This window comes from Arachis hypogaea, chromosome 2, assembly GCF_003086295.3.
Source record: "Arachis hypogaea cultivar Tifrunner chromosome 2, arahy.Tifrunner.gnm2.J5K5, whole genome shotgun sequence".
Taxonomy (NCBI): domain Eukaryota; kingdom Viridiplantae; phylum Streptophyta; class Magnoliopsida; order Fabales; family Fabaceae; genus Arachis; species Arachis hypogaea.
In genome coordinates this window covers 2,722,664-2,742,485 of record NC_092037.1, presented here as the reverse complement: position 1 = coordinate 2,742,485, position 19,822 = coordinate 2,722,664, and the positions used below count along the sequence as shown (strand labels likewise).

The 19,822-nt window shown below is 26.4% G+C and overlaps 2 protein-coding genes across 2 annotated transcripts; one reads left to right on the top strand and one right to left on the bottom strand.

The window, feature by feature from the left end:
- Positions 1–5,835: 5,835 nt before the first annotated feature.
- On the bottom strand, positions 5,836–8,577 carry LOC112732846 (heavy metal-associated isoprenylated plant protein 39). The gene is made up of 3 exons (XM_025781657.2): positions 8,224–8,577; positions 7,802–7,877; positions 5,836–6,394 (listed from the first exon to the last, which is right to left on the bottom strand). The coding sequence occupies exons 1-3, from the start codon at positions 8,227–8,229 to the stop codon at positions 6,000–6,002; spliced, it is 477 nt and encodes a 158-aa protein (XP_025637442.1). The 5' UTR covers positions 8,230–8,577; the 3' UTR covers positions 5,836–5,999.
- Positions 8,578–14,107: 5,530 nt separating this feature from the next.
- LOC112732838 (uncharacterized protein At1g01500) lies at positions 14,108–17,237 on the top strand. Its single transcript, XM_025781648.2, has 2 exons — positions 14,108–15,367; positions 16,487–17,237. The coding sequence occupies exons 1-2, from the start codon at positions 14,669–14,671 to the stop codon at positions 16,718–16,720; spliced, it is 933 nt and encodes a 310-aa protein (XP_025637433.1). The 5' UTR covers positions 14,108–14,668; the 3' UTR covers positions 16,721–17,237.
- Positions 17,238–19,822: the final 2,585 nt, after the last annotated feature.

Genomic DNA, 19,822 nt, shown 5'->3' with positions numbered 1-19,822 from the left:
ATTAATTTGACTCTTGAACTTTAATTTTATGAGACAAATTAATTTTGTGTTAAAAAAAATTAATATTATTTTTTTGGTATAAGAACTAATTAATTCCAAAAGAATATTAGGGATCAGATTGAATGTTTTTCTTTTTGAAAAATCTCGTTATTCTTTCGAGGTAATTATTAGAGGGCGGGTAGGTATTCACTCAAAAAAAATATTTTATGCTAACAAACCATTACTAAATGAATTTTGTTATGTAAATAATAACTTTTGTAAATAATGTGAATAATGAATTTTAGAATTGACTCAATAAAGTAAAAAATTATTCTATTTCCAAATTATTTTGTAAACTTTAACATTAAGATAATTATCTACATACTTAATTAATTAAATATTTAATCATTATTAACTGTATATGAGTAAATCAAATAAAAAAAATAACAATTCAATTAAAAATAATGAATATAATTATCTGCATACCTATTAAATTAAACATCTAATATATCTATTATTCATATTATTTAATATTCTCATTATTTATCTATACTTTTTCTTATTAAATTTGCCGTATTTATATATCATAAATTACTCGACTATTTTAATTCTTAACCTTTGAATTAATTTTTAATTTTATTTTTATATTTTAAATATTTTATTTTAATTTCAACAAATTTTAAATAAATTTAATATTATTTTATTATTAAATTATGATTTTTTCTAAATACTAAAATTAGAATATTATAGTACTTTATTTTATATATAAAAAATTAATTTTAATATATTAATAATATAAAAATATTTTATATAATAATATGTAATTATATTTATTATTTTAAACGACTATTCATCTTATTAATGTAAAAAAAAAGAGTTATTTCTATTGATATATTATTATATCAATAAATATACATATAAAATTATTTTAGACCGTATATATATATATATATTATGATTAATTAGTATGTTGGTGTTTATTACTTTACCATATGTAAAAATACAGTTAACATATATGTTATTTTATATATTTTTAATGTAGACTTTTACTATTTTATATTCATGCATTTTATAATAGATATTACAGATCTAATCCTAGGTATTTAAAACACTAAATACAATATATATCGGGATTACAGATGAGACAAGTAGTAAAAATCAACAATTAATAAAAGTTTACAATAAAAAATTCTAATATTCTATAGTAGTAGTTAATTTAGTAGGTAATGTTTAATGTACAGATATAATATAATTGTAAAAAGAATTTTCTACTAACTTTCTTTAAATCCATATTTTTTTAAGGACAAATAATGCTATATTTTACTATTTAAAACTATTGAATAACTTTTTCCTCTTTGAAATAATTGTTTAACAACTCTAATAATTTATAAATTAAAAGTAAGCCTTACACATTTCACGTTGAATCTCACTTTTTTTTTTCTTTTTCAATTTAATCTTTAATTTATTATAATTAATTACTCAAAGTTCTAAGAAGTTTGAAGAAACATAGAAATATAGAGTAATATTATTGTCTTTCTTTTCCCCATTATGAGTTGCTATTACCATGTGATCATTTTGAACTTTGCTTAATAGGATTATCTCCCCAGCCACACAAAAATGTTGTGATTAATTAGCCGCTGGATTTGCTTTTTGACATTGTTTATAAAGTAAGTACTGAAATGATAATTATTAAGATGTCCAAAACAAGATTAATCACCCATTTCCATTTCTTCGCCGACCAAATCATATTGTCAATGGTTTATATCATCAACAGTTACTTGGATTTTTTGTCACTTAACATCAACAGTGACCTGAATGGATTCAAATTAAATTTTATCATCTTTGTGTTTTATTTATTTATTTAAAAAGGAGGGTCAATACTATTTTTATGTAAAGTTTGTATGTAAATTAATAGATTTAGAGAAACCACAAAAAAGAAAAAAATATATATATTACACACACAATAACGTTACCCAAGGTTTCACCCCTGATCATAAAGGTTAACAGGTGATCGTTTAGATTTAAACAAAAAAAATAAATTCCAATTAATTGTTTCTAATTTAGTTCAGTTTATGTATATATGGCCATTATATAAAGGTTTTAAAAATGGACCCGCTAGAGAGATAATGGACTATTGATTTACAAATTGAAATTAATTTTGGGGTTTATCAAAGATTAAACTTTTGATCTTTTGGATATAGCGCTCTAATACCATGTTATGATACCACTCATCCCAAAAGTTTTAACTGATGAAAAAATATAACACTAATGGTTATATTTCTAATATTTCATAAACCTCCATTATACACATTGTACAAATATTCCATTAACTACTCATATTTTCTATTTAAAAATAGTATATCCACGTAAAAAACCAATTATTATGTATTTGTGCGCGCCCATATATATAGAAAGAGAATAAAATACTATTTTAATGTTTGAAGTTTGAATCAAGTCATAATTTAGTCTTAAACATTTTAAACGTCTTATTTCTATCTTAAAATATTTTTAATGGGTTCAATAATATTGTGCTACCATTAAATTTAATACGAATAATTAATAGAAGAATTCCGCTAAATAGCCAATGAAGTATTTGTACGTGTATAATGGGCTATTTATTTGGCTAAATATGAGTTAAAAAATGAACATTCAGGATAAAATACTATTAATTTCTCAAATACAATACACCTAACTATCCAAAATAACCATCCAGGTACCAGAGATAAATACTCCATTGTAAACATTGTATAGATATTCCATTGGCTCCCTATACTTCCTCTTAATAGAATAACTGATGTGGACGTTAATAAAGTTATTGTTAAATCATTTATTCTTCTATATGTTAAAAAATATAACAAAAAAAAATTTTGTAACACTTTTTTTGTCGATTTCCTTTTTGTCAAAAAATTCCAAACCCTATCAATAAATCATCAACGCTCTAAATCAAAAGAAAAACTTTTACATTAGTGATTGTTGATGAATCAATTTACTTTTGTATCGAAATCCAATATTATTGACTTTTTAATATGATAACTATTCGTATCAAATTTAATTATGGGATAATATTGAACACGTTTAAAACTTTTTGAAATTGAAATAAAAATTTAAAATCTCTTAAAATTCAAATAGTACATTTGAAACGTTAGGTACTAAATTAGGACTTATTCCAAATATTAGGGATCAAAATAATATTTTATTTTATATAAATTAAATATTTTTAATATGTATATTAAAATTTTTTATACGAAAATTTAAGCATATATTAAAATATTAGTAGGAATTAGTTAACCATGCATTATTTTAAGTTTAAAACACAAATATCTGATTAAATAAATGGTGTAAACTCCATCAATATTCAATATATAACAATTAAACCCTTAAACTAAAATTAGCTTAAAAGGATTTGGGTCCCTTTTTATTTTTAAATCAACAAGGTATAAAAGGCCCATGGTGATCATTTTGCATGGAGAAATAAAATTTAGGAATTTTGATAACAAAAATCTTTATGATGCTCTTTTTCAAGGTATCAAATAATTAGGATATCCAACAAAAAAAATAATGACTAAACTTCTCCTACTTATGGAATTATCTTTCAAATTAAAGCAAGAGTTTAGTTACAACATGTTTTTCATATTTAAAAGGTGGGATATATATGAATCTCCATTATTTAGTTAAGATACCTAATGAACTTAACATTAGACCACACTTAATTATTATATGGTTTTTTAAGATGCTCTTTAAGAATCTAAACTTTTTTTTTTCATTTTCAAAATATTTTACTTTTTGCTCTTTAAAAATGTGACTTGAACTCCCAAAATAATCTAAACTGAAATAGAAGTTTAATTATTATATTAGTCCCAAATTGTTATAATATAGAGAATATGTCAAAATGGAGCATGTGCCTAGAGACAGATTTGAGATTTCAAATGCTAATCTATCATCATATTTAATTAATATGAAAATCATATCTTCACATGATTTAAGATTTTAATCTACGGCTACAAATAGTTTGTTGGGCCACCATGTGGGGATTGAGCTAGGATGATATGATGTTTTCTAAATAAAGTTTAATTAAAAATAATTAACTTGGATTGGTCGAGTGGTCAGTTTATTTGCCCATTTAAGTAAATATCGGGAGGTTTGAATTCCGCCTATGCATGCAACAACTTATTGACCAACGACATACCTTAAATGAAACTCATATCTGCGATGAATTAATTCTTGACCTATCAGATTGAAAAATACTATAAGCAAAAAAATAATTAGATATATATTAATTTTTAAAATGCCATAAAATCAGTCATTAATATATAAAAAGAATGAAAATTAAGTTTAAGGTATCATAGGTTGTTTTGTCTTTAGAGATGAAGAAAGAAACAAAAAGATATTGATAATGAAGGTGAGGTGGAACCACAATCACTTTAATTGTACACCACTATTCAAGTAATTATGAAACAAAAAATATAGATCTAGCTAGCTATTAATTAATATATGGGCATGGATCAAAATTAACATGATTTCTTTGTTCATATAAACCCATTAACTAATCAACAACAATTGAAAAAGAAATAATCATATATAAATATGATAGGTCAATTTTGCCCTTGGGACCATGATTCTTTAAGCCATGAATTATTGTTGAAGAAAAATATGTACCAACACAAATTGCAAATAAAGACAAATGTTTGAAATGAGATCAAATCTCAACCTCGTGACGGGTACTATGCTTTTCAGAAGGAAAACAAAGTGGTGAAAATTTAAATATTGAAAAATAAAATATATCAATTTATTTATGGATTATAGTGGTTGAGGATGTGCCAAGAGCCAAGAGCCAAGAGCCAAGAGGAGGTTGCTACACATTAATTTGATCTCTTTTTTCTTTTTCAATTAATTTCTAAACAAACATAGATTTATGCTGATCCAGGTAGTTGATAGTGATGTAATGAGATCAAAACAACTGTTAGAGGAAAAAAGATATATACATATACATAAATATATTGAATATATTATATATACACTAAAATCAACTATTAAAATTAATTATTAATATAAAATTAAAAATATATTAAAATATAAATATATATTAAATTATATATATATTTATACACAAATATATTAGTAATTAATTTTAATAGATAATTTATTTGTATGAATAATATTTTTATAAATATATATACAACATTAGTAGACTTGAAAGTGATATGATATGATAAAAAATAGAGAAAAAATATATATACAAATAATATATGAAAGCATATTCAGCACAAAAGTTTTATTCCTCCTCTCTATTCTCTACACACTACTATAATGCCTCCAAAATTGAAAAAGGCATCATCATATTATTAATTTATTATATTTTATATATACAAGGAGCTACAATCTGTCTTTTTTATTTGGCTAGATATGATCTTTAGATTTTCCAAAAGATATGAAATACACAACTGAAAACAAGGAGCTACATACCATGAAAGATCATTTTCATATTTCCAGGGACGGAGCTAGATAAAATATTAGAGGGGGCCAAAAATATTTATCCAATAAACTAAGACTAAAATAAAATTTTAAGGGGGGCTAAACTAAAATTTACATATAACTTACATGTAAAAAATTAAAATTAGGGGGGGCCATCGCCCCCCTTTCCCACCTCCTAGCTTCGCCCCTGCATATTTCCCTTATGTTTACATATTTTGATGTTGAATTTATAAAAAAAAATTAGTGTAATTTAATTTGAACAAATTAATCATCAATTTTCATATCTAGATACCACCCAATATTTAAAAAATATTAGCATGTTCAAAGAATAGATGTGTCTAAAAAAATTATTATATATTTTTTAAATATTTTTAAAGACAAATATTTTTAAAAATATTATCTCTCAAATTTACTATCAAAACATATAACACATCAACCTTATTTACATTCGAACCAACATAATATCCGATAATAAATAGATGATATGTCGGATCAGAATACGATAATAATCACAACATAAACAAACAAACAAACATTTCTCTTTTATTTTAAGAAATGACACAAGCATTGGGATTCTCTTCAATGCTTTGAGTATGATATTGTGTTGTCATGTAGGGATTATTATAATAATAATAAGCCCTTTGTTGAGCCTTAACCATCTCCAAAACAGCAGGGTCAAGTGGTGCTTGATCTTTCTTCTTATCATCTTTCTTTTCTTCTTCTTTCTTTTCTCCATCTTTCTTACCCTCTTCTTTCTTTTCTCCATCTTTTTTTCCTTCATCTTTCTTTCCATCATCTTTCTTCTCTGGCTCCTTGGCTGGTCCAACCACCACAAGATCTGTTTGCCAATGCTTCCTCAATTTGCTTACAACAGTTATTGGATCCACTGTCCCTATAACTGTTAATTTCTTCTCCTTCATGTCCATTGAGATTGCATCAATACCTAATAATGTTGTGCCAAAAAGTTTGTTTTTGTTATTATTAATATTAGGAGTCTCTTGCTTTGAAATGTTATTATAATGGAGAACAAAAATTCATGAGTGATACTTCGGTTCAATCTTTAAGGAATTATGAATTTGTAATCAAATACTTTAATTTTCAACGAATTTTAATCATCAAATCAATCTCTAATATGTTAATTTTATTAAGGGTTTAATTACTTTGTCGATCTCTATAGTTTTATTAAATTTTTAATTAGGTCTATATTTTTTTTCGATTGAATCTTTATACCATATTAGATTTTGTAATTAAGTCACTGTCGTGATAAAAATATTGGAATTAACGGAATATTTCATTAAACAAAACGAATATGTCTAACACTTAACTGAATATTCTGTATATTTAAATAGAATCTTCCATTAATTTCAACGTTTTTGTTACAATAAGAACTTAGTTATAAAATTTGATATAATATAGAAATTCAATTAAAAAAATAAAAAAATATAAAAACTAATTAAAAATTCGATAAAATTATAAGAATTGACAAAGTAATTAAATCTTTATTAAACAAATCAATTTTCATGTTAAATTTTAGTAAAAAGTTTTGACGGACCCATCTCTATTATTGTTTAGTAATTATAATAAAATTGTCAATAATTTTTTAAATTTTCAAATTAATTCTTTTATATAAAGAAATAATTTTGATTTAGAAACTAATTTGTCTAACGAAATAATAATTTAAAAATTAATTTTGATCAAAATCCTAAAATATCATGCTAATATTTTTTTAAAACTAATAAGAGAGATTACTAGAAGATCACTTTGGAAGAAAGATGTCGGCTATAGAAAATTAAAATTTAATGGAGCCCAATTCAATATGACAAGTCAAACAAGAGCTACATCAAGATAAGAAATAATTTTTTATATATGTCCTTTTTTTTTTCTAAAATTGCTAATTTTGATCAAAATTATGATATCATTTTTTGTAACTTCTATTTTATTCAATAGTAGAACTATTACTATATTGTTGTAAGATAATTCACTAACCATCAATTTTGACAACCTCCTATAAATATACACTAAAATGGAAACAAATCATATATGTGTGCCACAAATATTAAAATAAATTGCTATACTTTAATAATCATATATTAGGTATGCCTTATCTATAAAGAACCAAGGACACATAATTTTAATCCAATAATGTTTGAAAATTGTGGATCCATAACATACGTGCAACCCTCAAATTCTTTTTATTATTATTATTATTATTATTATTATTATTATTATTATTATTATTATTATTTTCACTAATCCATTAATTCAACTTTTTAATTAAAATATGGCTAAGCTTAGAAATTAATAATAATAGAGGAAGAACAAATTCAAACCAAAGTGAAGAAGATTATACCTGAAAGTGTTGACACTGTTTTCAAGGCTTTTTGTTTGTCCTTGTCATCATGCAAGTCTAATTTGAGGACCAACTTCTGTAAGCAAAACATCATATAAATATTTAATATAAACAAAAACAGAGAGAATAGAGAATATGTTAATAAAAAAAGAAAAAGAAAAGTGTCAAAAAAAATATCATCAAACCAAAAAATGGAAAAAGATGAAATCTAAAGCACCCCACATAGAGATTTTTCAATAGAAATCATAAAGGAATATTTTTTATGACTTAAACATCAAAATTCAGTTGAGAACACCTCAGATCTTTGAATAAGGAGCAAAAGGGTAGGAGAAAAAAACAGAGGAATTGAAAAAAAAAAAGAAAAAGAAAAAAAGGGCAATAAAATTAGAAAGTAGGATCATAGGAAATTAGGAATCATATACCTTCATTTCTCTTTTTGTATGGTATCAAAGTATATGCGGATCAAACTATTTTGAAGATGAAAAAGTTTGAGAGAATAAGAATTAAGAGAAAAAGGGTTATATAACTGAAGAGTGAAGAGGTGGTTGTGATGTAAGAAGAGATAGAGAAAAGAAGAAAATGAGAATTGAAAAATATAAGAAGAAGAACAAGAAGAAAGGTTTGGAGAAGGAAAGAGTCAAAGAAAGTGACGAGACGAGAATATTATGGTAGTGGTTTTAGTATGAAATACTATGTCTTATAAGTTGAGAAGAGTAATTAGTGGTATAGAGTTAGTGTTATGGAGTTCTTTTCCAACATCAAGATAATTGTGCTCCGGGTCAAGACAAATTTGATTTTGATGTAGTATATTATATTTTCTTTTACTATATATGAGTTTGATAACTTAAATAATTTAATATAATTAATTAAGTTATTTAATATAATATAATTGATATTTTTATTTTTTGGTTATTGTTTGCTTAAGCACCACATATTTTTTTTGTTTGTCCAAGATATTTAGGCTCTGTTTGAAAAATTTTAAAAATAATTTTTTTTGAGTTTTTAACTTATGAAAAGTAGTAATATTAATATTTCATGTAATTTTTAAAATCAAATTGCAGTTTTTTAAGAAGTTATTTAAAAATTTATAGAGAAGTTAAAAAAAAAATAACTTCTCTCATAATACTACTACTTTTTATCATATTTTTATAGAATAAGTACTTTTAGAACTAAAAATTTAAACACAAAAATAATTTATTTATAAGCTACTTTTAATATAATCATTTATTGTTTAAGCTATTTTTTTAAAAATGGCTTAATTAAGTTATTTATTTAAACTTAACTTTAATTTGATAGATCAAGAATTTATCTGTTATGGATCTAAATTTTATTTAAGAATTTATTATTAGCCAATAAATTATTGTGTATAAAATAAAATTTAAATTCTTAATGCTTATTTAAATACAAAAATAAATTAATCACCGGATCAATCCTAGTTGATTAACGACGCTTAGGCAATCCACCACAAGTAGACAACCTTAGTTTAGTAGAGGAACAGGCCGGTGAGAATGAGATTTTGACTGCCGGCGGCTGGGTTGGGATTGCATGCAATGCTGCCACACATTGAACTATTTATTATTATGAGGATAGACTATGGCTTATGGTTTTTCTACCTTTAATTAATGACATTAATTCTCATATCACTCGTTTTTCAATTTATCGGCATTTGTCCCACTAGCTAATTAAAGTCATTATGTGGAGTTCAAAATATTTATTTATTCATTAACAATTATAATATTTTTTTAATATAATAATAATAATAATAATAATAATAATAATAATAATAATAATAATATAAAAAATATATATTGTATATTTTTTTTAAATACTCTTCATTACATATAATTCATAAGGTATATTATTTATAAAATCTAAATCTAAGACTTTTTTATTATAATATAATATATTGATCATTTTAGCTAATCTTATCTTTATTAGAATTAATATTTAAATTAGTTCATAAAATTCTATTTATAATTTACTATAATTTTTAAAATTTTGATATAATCAATTTGATCTTCAATTGAATATTCATGACTCATGTTGTTCGGATTTTTTATCTTTATAAATTAAATAAATATAATAATTACGAAATAAATAAATTAAAAAATATTTACCAAAATAAATATTTTTTTTATCTCTTTTACGCTATAAATAAAATAAGAGAAGTATTTATTTTAATAAATATTTTTTAAATTATTTATTTCGATAATTATTATAATTATTTTATTTATTTAAATAAAAAAAGCCATGTTGTTCTCTAACTTAATTTTCACCACGTTAATGACATGCTAACAGCTGTGAGCTGTCACGTTGAACTTGTTAAGTGTTAACAACTATTTGATGTGGTATTAAAATTTTATTACCTCAATTTTTTCCTTATCAAATTTTTAAACTAAGATTCTAATTTTACTTAAAGTGTTTTAGATATAATCTAAAAAATAAATTAAAGTAAAAAATTTTAATAGCCATACCAGATAATTTTATACTATTTAGTGTGATAATCATCGGTTTATTTCTCTATATCATTAATAATTTTGTGATAAAAAATAGAATTAAAGATTAACATAAATCAAGAACGCTAAAATAAAATATCAAATTGAGTAAATTAAAATTTTGTGCGAATATAACTTTAAAAATTAATTCAAGTATTAACTCTATTTATTATTGTTAGCTATTCACATGAAGATAATTAAATTAATTTTTGTGTAAAGATGAAAAATATAAGTACATATTATGTGAAATAGTTAGTTTATCATATCAAATCATTGATTTATTTTTAACATGCAAAAATACTTTGTGAGGTTAAGTTTTGGAGCCCAATGAGTCAGTGTCAGACTGTTAGCTGAGTCATGCTCACTCATTTCTTTGTCCCTACAAACATTTTCCTACTAATTTTTCGGCTTTTTATTTTGGATGAATTTCCAGTTTTGAGATTTTATAGTCTTGTGAGATTTTATAGTGTGCATAACCATATAATGTACAATAATTATGGGAGTTACCAACGGATTTGGATGTTTAATTCTTCTATACTTTTATCTATTTTTCCTGCCCATTTTAACATGGATTTCTATAATTTTATCTGAAAAATTTTATTCTTAATACAATACATATCAGCTACAAAAATGACCCCGAAGTTAATTGAATTTGAATCCAACACTATGTAATATTGTAATTAAGGTTTATTTGGAGGGTTAATATTCAAATTCATTCCTAAAAGATCACGCGATCTTTATTTTCGTCTTCGAATAATTTTTTTAATCAAATTAGTCCTGAAAGATTAACTGGTAGTCAAATTAATCCTTCTGTCAATTGGATGATGACGTGTCACATTAAATGTCATGTGGCATGATGACGTGACACGCCACGTGGCAGGTCAGTAACACGTGGCACGCCACGTGACAGGTCAGTGACACGTGTCACTTGACATATAAAAAAGTTTTTTATTAGTCAAAATAGTCCTTGAAAGTCCGGACGTAAGTTATTTTCATCCCTCAAATTTTAAAAATTAGTCAAACTAGTCCTTATATAATTTTTTTTTATTTTTTTCTCATAAAATTATCTCTCTCCTTTAATTCTTCTTAAAATCTCTCTTATTCTAAAACCTTTTTCTTACATTACTACATCCTGCTAGAATATATATATATATATACTCAAAATTAAAATATATGTATTTATTAACCTAAACAAAGTTATATGCTCAAAATCAAAATTTATGTATGTTAACATAAACAAAGTTACACCACTATTTTTTTCTACTACATCTTTTTTCTTTCCATTACAATATTACTTATATATAGGATGTAATGGTAGTGATACTTAGAGTCAAAATTCAAGAAGATCCACAAATTTTGCTTCAATTCCAAACTTTACAAAATATTAAAAATGTGTTGGTTAATTATTATTATTATTATTATTATTATTATTATTATTATAAACGAATTGCTTCTTAAGTGTAATACGTGCAAACATCATAATAAATTTTTGTGTGTTTCATATGTTAGAGATAGATTATATAATTTTTCTTTTAATTTCACAAATCAATGAGATAAAATGAAATAGGAAATATTATACCTATGCATAACACAGGCTACTCCGCACTAGTACATTATATAAATAGATATGCTTTGTATTAAAATAAAATTCCTTTTGTTTTAAATTAAATATTTAAAAAATTATATTAGAATATTAAGATTCAAAAAGGGATTTCATAAACCAGTTTTTCAATTATTGAGTTTTACTATATAAATTAAATAATAATAAAAGTTATAATTTTAAGAAATTTAAAAGATTTAAAATTTAAAATAATTACTATATTATTTAGTAAAATTTAAAATATTAAATTTTTTAATATATAATCAACAATAATTTGATAAACTCATTTAAATAAAAAAATTCACATAAAAAATTACAATTTAAAAATGTAAAATTTTAAAATACAAATGACAAAATAACTTTATAAAATTTTAATTATTTTTATTATTTTATTTAAAGAGAATTTTATTTATTAAGATTTAAAAAATAATATTAAAATTAGTAGTATAAAAAAAATTATAAATTTAATATTATAAAAAAATTATATAAAGACTAGTTTGACTAATTTTTAAAATTTGAGGGATGAAAATGACTTACGTCTGAACTTTCAAGGACTATTTTGACTAATAAAAAACTTTTTTATATGTCAAGTGACACGTGGCCTGACATGTCACGTGGCGTGCCACGTATTACTAACTTGCCACATGGCGTGTCACGTCATCATGCCACGTGGCACTTAACGTGACACGTCATCATCCAATTGACGGAAGGACTAATTTGACTAACAGTTTATCTTTTAGGGACTAATTTTATTAAAAAAATCATTCGGAGACGAAAATGAAAATCGCGTAATCTTTTAGGAACGAATTTGAACATTAACCCCTTATTTGAATTTTGATGATAATATTTGATATGTCATACGATATACCAATTTTAATACAATAATAATATAGTTTACTCAACACAATATTGGTAGTATAATAGTATAGGAAACATTTCAAGTGCACCAGGGAGCACCGGTGCACCAGTTGTTTTAACCGTTGATTTTAATTAATATATATTATATATATTTTTTATAATTCAGATCAACGGTTAAAACAACTGGTACACCGGTACTCCCGGTGCACTTGAAATGCTTCCAATAGTATATTATTGTTGGTATAAGTTAATGATCATTTTTCTTCTTACGGTAACTTTCATTCGACAAAATAAAGATTAATCCGTCACAAATTTTAGCTTTATTTAAGAGCTTGTTACGAACTAATGAGTTGTTACATACACAATGCAAATTTAAAGATTTGAATCCTCTAAATTTTGAATTTAACTTTAAAAAATAAAGTATGGTCTATCATTATTTATTTTATAGATGAGACTAAGAGAATACATGAGAGAGAAACCATTCAATAGTAAAAAATCTCACTTTATTCTCTAAAATAAAAATCTAAAATTTAGAGGATCCGAATTCAAAATTCAAATCTTTCCATATTTATTTAAGTGAAGAACAAATAATCTAACTACTCTATTAATTTCAGTTTTCTTTTTTTTCATTAGTCCAAGTTGGTTAAGCTTATGATTTCTTTGTTTGATATAAATGAATTGGGCATCATGTTTTTTGTCTTGGCCCAATTTATGATGATAAATTGATAGTAGTGTCCAAGTTGGATGCAGAGGCTTCAATTCTTAGTGTAGTAACTGGACCAACAAAGCCCAAATAAATTCAGCCCACAATTGAAGTCATCCCAGTGTAGAAAAGAACATAGCTCTCCCTATCCAATTTTTTAAGGAAGAATCTCCTTTCTCTGAGTTGGTATCTCTTAGGAAGTAGAAGTATATTACAAGAGATTCTGACACTTTAATCGAGAGATTCTGACACTTTTAAGCAAGTAGTAAGATATTTATCTATAGTGTTTAAAAAATAAATTAAAAATCCAAATAAATCTATACAAGATACACTTATGATTTAGATTATATCCCAAAAAAATAAAGTAAAATTTATTTTATTTAATTTTTATTAATTATTACATAATAATTAATAAATATTAAATAAGATAAATTTTGATTGTTTTTAATTAATTTTTTGTTATTAAATATTTTTGTTGAATTAAATATAATTTTAAACCTAATTTAAGAGTTAGACTATATATCTCTATTTATATTAAGATATATATAAGGTATATGCATATTTATAATCAAATTAAATTTACTAAAAATAGGAATAAAGGTATACAATATTTTTCAATATATTATATAAGAAAAAGAAAAACAGAATTTGAAGTTGAGCACAAGAAACAGAAGAAGTGACAGAGAGAGAGAGAGAGAGAGGCACAAAAGAAAACAAAGACATAACAGAAAAATCTAACTTCTCCGATCACACCCCAACAGAACACGCGTCTCTTCCTTCTCTTTCTCTTCTTGAGTTGACTGCGTATGATTCTATTAATATCTTCTCACTTCTCACACACCAAAACAAAAACCCTCTTTAGTATAAAAATCACCCTCATAATCAAATCATATAACTAAATTCATCAACATAATCATTCTTTTCCCCTGTCTCTCTCTCTCTCAAGATCTTTCTTTTTGTTTTTTGTTTTTTTAGTTAATTAAAACCCATCCCCTTTTTCTTCGCTCTCGATTCAATTCCCTCAAAAGGGTCTCCAATTTCACCTTCAAAACCATAACTTTTTCTCTTTCCCCCAAATTCTTCACGGGATCCTTATAATAATAGCACCTGAAAACTGAATTAAATCCCTAAATTGAACACACCCGGCTTCGATTCTCACCAAAGGGGCTTCGATTGCACATTCAAAGCGGAATTTCCTGATTCCGATATAGATGGATCAAAACGACGAGGCAATTGCGAAAACGGCGAACTCGATTCCGTTTCCGTCGCTGAACCATTCGGCGTGGCTTGAGATCAGGCTCTTCTACGTCCGAATCTCGCCGTGCCTCGTCGACGCCGTCCCCGACCACCTCGTACTCCGCCACCCGCACCGCGAGATCGGCGTATCCCTCCAGATCAACGGTTCTCCCGTTCCGGCGGCGTCGGAGGCGGCGCCGCTCACTCTTCGCCGTGACCGCGTCGATAGGGACTCGGCCGAGGTGACATACGTCAGCACCGATAGCGTGCGCGCCACGGGGAGCGTGGAGTTCGAGGTTTACGAGAAAGAAGGGTTGTTGTTCCTATGCGGGTCTTTGGAGCGTGTGGAGAGTCAATGGGGAAGTGTGGTTCCTCCTGCGGGTTCTGGTTCGGGTTCAGGTTGGAGCATTGAATGCCACGTGGCGGCTGGTTCGGTTGGGTCGGGTTCTTCGGCCTTTTTCAGGCCGAAACTCGGGGTTTCGGCGCCTTCGATCGAGGTTTATGTTGCAGGGTGTTGCTCCGGCATGCCGGTGATTCTAAGCAAGACGATTCAGATGAGTCCAAGGAGGAGGGTGCCAAGGCATTTCACTTTAGATGCTATACCTGAAGATGAAGAGGTGATGGAGAAGGAGCACAAGGGTGTTAAAGCATTGGTACCAAATGGGAAATTGCAGGTACTTTTTGGTGTGTTTTTGTGTGTGCCAATTTTTATTCTAAGATCTTTCAATTGTGAATGATGTATTGGATAGTTAGTTGACAAATTATACCAAATTGGATTAGGGATTTGGGAATTAATGCAATAGACATTAGAGAGGAATGTTGATGTTTTGTTTTGAAGATGGTAGAATCGTGTCTTAGGTGGTTTGGATACAGAAACGATGGAGAGGAGCTAATAGGCTAACACGGTAAAGTTCTAGAGGAAAAACCATTGGAAAGGTTCTAGGTTCTAATAGTTTGAAGATAGGGTTTATGATGGTGCAATATAAAAGTTGTTTGATTTCCACATAGTGGAGTAAAGGCTAGGTGGTGGTGGTTGTTTTTGATGATGAATTATGGATGTGATTGGAAGTGCTGGCGTCTCAGATGATTTTCTGTGTAGGTTGTCAGATTAATTTAGTTGGTTTGCTTTGCAATTAGGAGTGTCTGTTTCTTTATATTTTATAAGCAATGTTTCTGTAAGTATTTGAATCTTCTTCGCATGATTCCTTAACTGCTTGAAAGTGTTTAGGAATAACATTAGTGTGATTATTTAGTGATTTTGTTTGTTCCTTTGCATGGAGTCATGCTTGTGTTTTTTCATGCGCGTGGAATTTAAAGGATTTGTTATTGCATATGTCGATTTCAAGCCATATGTATGTGTTTTTTATGACTGTTTCTGCCATCAACTGGGATCACTATTTCAAGCCATATGTTTGATTGAATGCAATAGCTCCTTTTCTCATTGGTTCATATGCTTTTAGTGCCATGATAAAGAATTTTTGTTTTCTACTTATGGTGTCATAAATTTTGAACATTTTTTTGGTGTAAACGACCGACCAGTACTATCTTGACCAATCACCTTGGATGCCAATACCATTCCCATAGGTGTACCTTAGCAACAACTAGCATAATGTTTATATTTGTCTCACTTAATCATCAAAGTAAGCTTTTTCGCTTTTCGTTGGTCAAGATGGTATGCACCACTAGTTTTTAGTGTTTGGTTAGAGCGCAATTCCCACATTTTCAGTAATGGATTTTGGACAAGCTAGTTGGAACTCCTGATATTAATATTAACATGGATGATATTTGTGCAGATAACAGGGCCGGATGCCGATGACTATGATCCTGATGGTAAGATGATGGGCCATGGTTTCTATCCTCAAGAGATGTATCTTGGTGAGGACGGACAACTTTCGTGGTTTAATGCCGGTGTTAGAGTTGGTGTTGGAATCGGCCTTGGGATGTGTGTAGGGATTGGAATTGGCGTTGGTCTCCTCATGCGTTCCTATCAAACGACAACCAGGAACTTTAGAAGGAGATTCTTCTGACCGGTAACAACAAATTCCATCGTTCTAGTTTCAAGATAAGCACAAAAAAAGAAAAATAAAATAGCAAAAGGAGGATACTTCGTAGCTCCGATCGATGATAATAGGACTTTCCTATAGATGAAAGTGTCAAAAGTAGAACCCCCAAGAAAGCAAGATATACTTGAATGCACAAAATGTTAATTTTGTAGATAAGTGGAGTTTGTGAATGGTTTTGTTCTATAGCCTTGTCTTGCTGGTATATGTTGATGTATCGCTGTGATCTGTTGGTTTTACAGTATGCTGTAAATTCTATCTGATCCTCCACCATAATAGATATGAAAAAAATAGAGAGAAATGCAAGAAGATTGTTGAGGGTGTGGTGTGTGTGAGTTACTGAGTTTTGACACTGAGCATATGTATCCGAGATTTTATTTGTTTATTAGTCTTGTAGATATTATATATTGTTTAAACAATTTTAGTCTTTAGAGCTCAATTTTTGCAAGCATTTATAGTGTTTGGAAAAAAATTATTCATCAAACTCTTGAGTCTCAACCATTTTGATCATTTTTATTCTCATTTTTTATACATTAATATAGGTTTTCTGCATTTATACCTCATCATAGCCTATAGGACAAGGTTTTTTTTTAATCAAGTTTTCTAGTTTTATTTGAATATTGTGATGAGATGAGGAAGTGATTTTGGAATTGGAAATTTTATTTTCCTTGAAATTTCATATACCTTTGTTCCATAGACATGACTAACAAGGCTTTTCAAGGGAAGTCTAGAAATATGGTTAAGTGTCTGCAATCTCCCTTTTACCATTGAATTGAAAAAAAAACTAATAGTAAAAAATAAAAATAAAAATAAAAGTTCTTACTTCTACCTAACTCAACTTTTCATCACCTTCTTTATTGTGCTCTATGGTAATTAAGAATATATTTATTATTATTATTATTATATCAAAACCAAAACAATGGTTTAAAGGGTAAAGTATATTTTTTATCTCTAAAATTTGGTAAAATTTATAAAAATACTCTTAAGTTTTATTTTTTTAATTTTGTTCCAAAAGTTTTTGATTTGCAGGAAATATACTCATAACTGTTAATTTTTCAAAAAAATTAAAATCAATCCAATAAAAATGCATGAAAAATATGCTTGATTTGCTTGCGTTGAAGGTTGTTCTTGTGAAATTATTGTTGAATTGGTCCTAATTATTTTGAAAAATTAGCGGTCAAAAATATATTTAACTCAAATTAAAAATTTTTGGAATAAAATTGAAATAAAATGAAATTTAGGAAAATTTTTAACATTTTTATCGAACTTCGAGGATAAAAAATATATTTTATTCTTATTTAAAATATGATTTTTGAAATAATGAAAGGAAAAAATTAGTTATTTCAATCTTAAATTTTTTAAAACTTAAAAGTAAATGTTAATTGTATTCTTCTCAAAGTAATTTTTTCAAAAGCTTATATCACTCTCAATTGTTTTAGGCTTTTAGCACTTCTTTAAAGTACAAATGCGGTTTAAATTTCGGTTGAATAAGTTATTCTAAACATTAGTCGAATAATCAGCTCATTTGTCCATTTAAGTAAGTGTCAAGAATTTTTTGCCTTGTACATATAACAACCATTAAGAATGAATACTAGAATCAGATCAACTGAACACTAGTGAATCTGGAAAGGAAAAATGAACACTTACTTTAACTATATGAATAAATTAAGAATGAGATTAATCTGAGAGACAGATCAAAAGCATATATATATGTTAGTAACTTTAGACGTTCAAATTTATGGGACATGAAAGTGGAAGGACACAAACTTTGCTTGAATGCAAAGAGTGAAGGCGTAATTATGAAGCATATGGCTTAATTTTTATGGGCCACCCAAAGTTGTAACCTCGTGATTGATATGACTTTTTTGGACCATAATATCATGTGCAAATCAATGGAATCCTCATTTCCTTGGGCCCACATACCATTTGCTAGTGTCAACTCAAATAAATTCTTGTTGAAAAAAAATAAAATAGAAATTCTACTATTTTTATGATAAGTTGTTTTAAAATAAAAATTCAATAAAATAAAAAATGAGTTTTTAATTATTTTTAAATCAAAATAATAAAACTTACAAATAACAAAAATGATAAATTTAATAATAATTAAATTTTTATTTTTTCACTTTATTTTTTTCAATTCTAGAATACCCTCTCTCCCACCAAAACAGAAAAAAAAAAAAGAAATTCCACCAAACTATTCAAACTTTTGATTATTAATCCTAAATTTTTCTTAGCCATTGTTTTGTATAATAAGTCAAAAAAATATCTAAACATGCATGTTCATAAGCTAAACGCAAATCTTTCTAAATTGTAAACCTTTTAATATTTATCATCAAAAGTTTGTACCAATAGTAGGACTTAATGTTGCTATAATTGTCAATTGACATGTCTTACTTTTATGATTTCCAAGAGATGAATAATAATGAAAATTAATTCAATCCAAGTGAATCGATTAATACCTTTCCCACTCTTATTATCTAATTGTTAAGTGGCCTTCTTTGCCTTCTATAAATTTTAGTAAAAATAATAAAAATAAAATATTATTCCTAAAACTTGTATAAAAGAAGAAGAGTTATTTGTAAAATTTCAAACTCAAATACAAACCTAACTAATGAATTATAATTAAAGATAAAATTATTGAAATATATAGAATTAAATTTTTTTAAATATATCAATATACTAAATATCAATATTTTTTACTGTTAATTTTAATTATATATTATATATATTTTTTATAACTAAAATTACATTAGAAGTGACTTAAATACTGATATGTCAATACGGTTAAAATTTTTTATTTATAGAATCTATCAAGTTCAGAAGATTTTGTTTTTGATATTAGAGTAATAACGGTGTTTTTTTAAAATGTGGGTTGATGGAGTGTTATTCTCAAATATAGAATCGTTTAATTAGATAAATAAAAATTGGACTGTCTTATTTGTGAGAAATATAGAAATCGGATCCGATTTGTGAGGATACAGAAATTGTACTGAGAGATTTATAAAATCGGAGCGAAGAATTTGTGAGAGTACAGAAATCGAACTGAGAGATTTTATTAAAAAAAATTAA

Coding starts and splice junctions, on each gene's coding strand:
- LOC112732846 (XM_025781657.2), bottom strand. Junction 6,395..7,801: donor AACAGTGTCAACACTTTCAG/GTATAATCTTCT, acceptor CAACATTATTAG/GTATTGATGCAATCTCAATG.
- LOC112732838 (XM_025781648.2), top strand. CDS start 14,669: ATGGATCAAAACGACGAGGCAATTGCGAAAACGGCGAACTCGATTCCG. Junction 15,368..16,486: donor TACCAAATGGGAAATTGCAG/GTACTTTTTGGT, acceptor ATATTTGTGCAG/ATAACAGGGCCGGATGCCGA.